The 6248-nt window shown below is 42.1% G+C and overlaps 1 protein-coding gene across 1 annotated transcript in view; it reads left to right on the top strand.

Moving 5' to 3' along the window:
* The window catches only part of LOC133641059 (potassium voltage-gated channel subfamily H member 5-like), a 167084-nt gene that overhangs the window by 76774 nt on the left and 84062 nt on the right, over positions 1-6248 (top strand). Inside the window, exons 7-8 of the mRNA XM_062034883.1 lie at positions 1071-1228; positions 1323-1594. Of these exons, the coding sequence (XP_061890867.1) occupies positions 1071-1228; positions 1323-1594 (430 nt within the window). The remainder of the gene's footprint in view (positions 1-1070; positions 1229-1322; positions 1595-6248) is intronic.

Genomic DNA, 6248 nt, shown 5'->3' with positions numbered 1-6248 from the left:
CTACGGCTGTGCTCATCATCCTGGTGGCCCTGTGATAGTGTTTTCTTACCTGGCTCCTCTGTATTCATTCATTTGTGGGGTGTAACATTGGCTTGTAAAGCTGTTAAACAGTTGTTTTGCATTTGAAAACCGATTTATAAATAAAGTTTGATTTGGTTAGTGGTCAGCATGTTTGCTGCACAATCAGGAGATAGAGCAGGGCTTTTCAACTAGGGGGCAAATCTGACCCGGTAATGACACCATACCAGCCCCCGAGTTCAGTTCCAAACTTGGGAGACGAGCATTTTTCCAGCCAATTCGTAAACACTCTAAAGTGTTAGGAACTTGGACCACATCGAAAGATCCTTGCGTTGACATTTCAACCTTGCTAGAAAACCCAGAACACAGGGGTCCAAACTTGGGATTTACCTAACTGAGGCAATCCTCAAGGCACCCTAATAAGTCCTCTCCTTACTGGCGGTTAGAAATGTCTTTTGTAACACGGTTTATGTAACTAATGTGATGCTGTAGCTTGTTTCAGTTGTTCAACGACTTTAGTTAAACTAGTGGTGTTCCTCAAGGTTCCATTTGAAGTCCTCTCTTTTTCATCTTTCGGGCTATTCAACTGGTGGCCCGGGAGTTCGATTAAAAAAAACCTGTGAGATGTCGCAGGTTCCTAAAAACTAGACAGCACTCTTTGACTAGATTTTTTGTAGAAAAGTACTTAAAAACAGCAGAGTGCTCCTGTAACTCTGACAAAATGAATGGACCAAATTGAAATTCCACTGGTTGTCCAAAATCTGCCAAAAAAGTCCAATGGTGAAGGGAGACGTCCAACCCCATGGTCCTGGACTTTCTGGAAATGAGGCCCTCGAAACAATTCCGTTGGACATCCTTGAGACAGAGGGTTCGGATCTCTGTTTGGGTGTCTTTGTGTGCAGGTTGCATGTTCTCCTGGTGTGCGTGTGTGTTGTTTCCTGGTACTCAGGCTTCCTCCCAAATTCCAAAAACATGTCAGCTCACTTGAAGACTCTAACTCGGCCGTAGACGACAATCATTTATTGATTACGTCTTTGCCGTCCTCCCCTCAGGGTATCAGCAGCCTGTTCAGCTCTCTGAAGGTGGTCCGTTTGTTGCGTTTGGGCCGGGTGGCCAGGAAACTGGACCACTACCTGGAGTATGGAGCTGCTGTTCTAGTTCTCCTGGTCTGCGTCTTTGGACTGGTGGCCCACTGGCTAGCCTGCATCTGGTAAACGCATTTTTTTTCCCGGGTCGTTGAATTCTTCAAATGTGGTTAGCATTCAGAGATGATTCTCTAATAGTTCCCGACTTCTCCTGACCAGGTACAGCATCGGAGACTACGAGGTCATCGACGAGGCCACCAACACCATTAAGATGGACAGCTGGCTGTACCAGCTGGCCATCAACATCGGGTCGCCGTACCGCTACAACGCCAGCGGTTCTGGCCAATGGGAGGGCGGTCCCGGCAAGGATTCTCTGTACATCACCTCGCTTTACTTCACCATGACCAGCTTGACCACCATCGGCTTCGGGAACATCGCTCCCACCACAGATGGGGAGAAGATCTTCTCGGTGGCTATGATGATGGTGGGATGTAAGTGTTCAGCGGCGCCATCTTACTGATGCTTCTTTAATTAGTTAATTAATTATTATAATGAATTAATTTTAATTGATTAATAATGACTAATCACGGGTTATTTTGCTTTCCAAAATAACATTGGTTTAAGAAAATATTTGGATACAAATGCAATTGTGTAGTCAGGCTGTCATACAGGAATGTTTTTCAAATGTTTTACTGAACTGCAAGTCATTGGTTTACTCTAAACTTTATGACAGTAAGTGTAGTGAGTCTTTGCAATAATATCGCAAACAAAGTTCAGTTACCAATCAATAATTTAGTAAACACACTCATAAACAACTTAACATAGTGCACCATTTACTCTTCTGTTGTTTAAAGGCCTACTGAAATGACATTTTTTTATTTAAACGGGGATAGCAGATCCATTCTATGTGTCATACTTGATCATTTCGCGATATTGCCATATTTTTGCTGAAAGGATTTAGTAGAGAACATCGACGATAAAGTTCTGGTCGCTGATAAAAAAAGCCTTGCCTGTACCGGAAGTAGCGTGACGTCGCAGGTTGAAAGGCTCCTCACATTTCCCCATTGTTTACACCAGCAGCGAGAGCGATTCGGACCGAGAAAGCGACGATTACCCCAGTAATTTGAGCGAGGATGAAAGATTCGTGGATGAGGAACGTGAGAGTGAAGGACTAGAGTGCAATGCAGGACGTATCTTTTTTCGCTCTGACCGTAACTTAGGTACAAGGGCTCATTGGATTCCACACTTTCTCCTTTTTCTATTGTGGATCACGGATTTGTATTTTAAACCACCTCGGATACTATATCCTCTTGAAAATGAGAGTCGAGAACGCGAAATGGACATTCACAGTGACTTTTATCTCCACGACAATACATCGGCGAAGCACTTTAGCTACGCAGCTAACGAGATAGCATCGGGCTTAACTGCAGATAGAAACAAAATAAATAAACCCCTGACTGGAAGGATAGACAGAAGATCAACAATACTATTAAACCAGGGACATGTAACTACACGGTTAATGCTTTCCAGCTTGGCGAAGCTTAACAATGCTGTTGCTAACGACGCCATTGAAGCTAACTTAGCAACGGGACCTCACAGAGCTATGCTAAAAACATTAGCTATCCACCTACGCCAGCCAGCCCTCATCTGCTCATCAACACCCGTGGTCACCTGCGTTCCAGCGATCGACGGAGCGACGAAGGACTTCACCCAATCATCCGTGCGGTCGGCGGCTAGCGTCGGATAGCGCGTCTGCTATCCACGTCAAAGTCCTCCTGGTTGTGTTGCTGCAGCCAGCCGCTAATACACCAATCCCACCTACAGCTTTCTTCTTTGCTGTCTTCATTGTTCATTAAACAAATTGCAAAAGATTCACCAACACAGATGTCCAGAATACTGTGGAATTTTGTGATGAAAACAGAGCTGTTTGTATTGGATACAATGGCGTCCGAATACTTCTGTTTCAACCATTGACGTCACGCGCATACGTCATCATACATAGACGTTTTCAACCGGAAGTTTGCCGGGAAATTTAAAATTGCACTTTATAAGTTAACCCGGCCGTATTGGCATGTGTTGCAATGTTAAGATTTCATCATTGATATATAAACTATCAGACTGCGTGGTCGGTAGTAGTGGCTTTCAGTAGGCCTTTAAACAAAACTTTTTCAAATGACAATATTGATCTTCAAAATGAATTCACATTCAGCCGGTAGGTGCAACTTGATGCTCTTGTTTTGTGTAGTACAGTTGGTTCATCCTTGCTGTAATTGTGCCTCTCCAAGGTATTGTACGACAAATCAGCTGTGGTGATATGAGTGACATCTTCTTGCAGGACTTGGTCTTCACAGATGTTAAGTGGTTTACATGTGGTGGCTGTCCGTTTAGCAAAGGCTGTGCTACTTTTGTCGACAAGATTGGCGCAGGTAAACTGCCAGAGTAGCGTTCTCCTCTGCTTGTTGTTGATGTAGCATTCATCCTATCGGCCGCAATAGCAACAAGTTACCTCAGTTTAGTCTAAAGTTCTCTTTTGAAGCAAAATTGGGCCGCCTCTAATCGCAATCACAGACCGTGTAACAATGCACCCGTCTTCCGGGTTAATCCCTAATCTGGATGTGATTAAAGGCCTACTGAAATGCGATTTTCTTATTTAAACAGACTTAGCAGGTCCATTCTATGTGTCATACTTGATATTGCCATATTTTCGCTGAAAGGATTTAGTAGAGAACATCGACGATAAAGTTCGCAACTTTTGGTCGCTGATAAAAAAGCCTTGCCTGTACCGGAAGTAGCGTGACGTCACCGGTTGTGGAGCTCCTCACATCTGCACATTGTTTACAATCATGGCCACCAGCAGCGAGAGCGATTCGGACAGAGAAAGCGACAATTTCCCCATTAATTTGAGCAAGGATGAAAGATTCGTGGATGAGGAAAGTGAGAGTGAAGGACTAGAGGGCAGTGGAAGCGATTCAGATAGGGAAGATGCTGTGAGAGGCGGGTGGGACCTGATATTCAGCTTGGGAATGACTACAACAGTAAATAAACACAAGACATATATATACTCTATTAGCCACAACACAACCAGGCTTATATTTAATATGCCACAAATTAATCCCGCGTAACAAACACCTCCCCCCTCCCGTCCATATAACCCACCAATACAAATCAAACACCCACACAACACACTCAATCCCACAGCCCAAAGTACCGTTCACCTCCGCAAAGTTCATACAGCACATATATTTCCCCAAAGTTAGGTACGTGACATGCACATAGCGGCACGCACGTACGGGCAAGCGATCAAATGTTTGGAAGCCGCAGCTGCGTACTCACGGTAGCGCGTATCCAACTCAAAGTCCTCCTGGTAAGAGTCTCTGTTGTCCCAGTTCTCCACAGGCCAATGGTAAAGCTTGACTGTCATCTTTCGGGAATGTAAACAATAAAACATCGGCTGTGTTTGTGTTGCTGCAGCCGGCCGCTAATACACCGCTGCCCACCTACAGCTTTCTTCTTTGCTGTCTTCATTGTTCATTAAACAAATTGCAAAAGATTCACCAACACAGATGTCCAGAATACTGTGGAGTTTTGCGATGAAAACAGACGACTTAATAGCTGGCCACAATGCTGTCCCAAAATGTCCGCTACAATCCGTGACGTCACGCGCAAACGTCATCATACCGAGACGTTTTCAGCAGGATATTTCGCGGGAAATTTAAAATTGCACTTTAGTTAGCTGACCCGGCCGTATTGGCATGTGTTGCAATGTTAAGATTTCATCATTGATATATAAACTATCAGACTGCGTGGTCGGTAGTAGTGGCTTTCAGTAGGCCTTTAATCTCCTTTTCATTTCTGATAACGCTATTTATTTTTTAAATTAATCACATGCGTTATTGCGTTAACGTTGACAGGCCTAATATATACAGTGTTTCCCACACATTCATTTATTTATGGCGGCCCGCCACGAAAGAATTAAGGCCGCCACAAAAAAATATATATATATTTTTTAAATTTTAAATTTTTTAAATTTTTTATTTATTGTTTTATTTTTTGGGGGGTTTTTTTTGCTTGTTTTTTTGTGTCCTGTCAAGCTTCTCAGGCAAATCATATAGTTGATGTAGATGCCCATATCGGCTGTTCAGATTTACTTTACAAAAGAGAAGTGTAGGATCAAGATTTTTGGAGCTCTTTGTTCAGTGGATCAGATGTTTGATGAAGCTTTGTGTCTATCTGCCACCACTACTGTTTTCTGTTTATTTGTTACTGACTGTGGCAGGACACCTCTGCCTCTGTTTCACTTTATGTTGCTGGTAAATAATATGGTTGTAGTAGTAGGCTAAAGTTAAATTATTTAGTATGCACTAATTAAAGGGGCAGAGCTTTAAGACATTTTAGCTTTTATATTTTTATAAGATACATTTTTTGTAAGAACCACAATTAATAAATATATTTCAGTGAATAACTTATTGTTCAAATCTGTATATAAATATGTACATAAAGTGTTGTAATTATATTGTAAAATGGATGGATGGATGGATGGATGTTTAAAACAAAACTGTTATTATTAATTAGTAAGTATACATTTTTTGAGCATTTTTAGAGAAAATCATATCATTTTAGTAAATTATGCAAATTGCTCGATGATGTCATGGTGACCACGCCCATAGCCACACCCATAGCCACGCCCCCACCGCCACAGGTATCTTGGCAGTTTATGGGAAACACTGATATATATAATATTGTATAATATTATATAATAATAATCGGCCGATCTCTAATAGAAAAGTAAAGTCTGTTTACAAAAACATATACAGTAACCCCCAAGGTCTACCCTCCTTACTTTACTTTGATATCAAAATCATCCTTGCAGAAATTTTTTGGGGACGACGTTTGAAGCAACATGACCCTCTTATGCACCGGGTTTGAATCTCATTAGATGTACAGGTGTGCATAACGAATAGGTCAGTGCACATTATTGCATATAGTTATTGTATAAGTGCTCGGTAGTACTAATTAGCATAAAAGCTCTTAAGTGTGTGCGCATTACTTAATTAAATGCAGTTAAGAGCATGAGCACATGGGCTATATTTAAACGTTTAAATGTCACACGGGTCCATCTTCGGCCCCTCCCGTCTTCTGATAAAT

Source organism: Entelurus aequoreus, linkage group LG23, assembly GCF_033978785.1.
Source record: "Entelurus aequoreus isolate RoL-2023_Sb linkage group LG23, RoL_Eaeq_v1.1, whole genome shotgun sequence".
NCBI lineage: Eukaryota > Metazoa > Chordata > Actinopteri > Syngnathiformes > Syngnathidae > Entelurus > Entelurus aequoreus.
The sequence above is the reverse complement of the archived record's forward strand: the minus strand, read 5'-3'. Positions and strand labels throughout refer to the sequence as shown.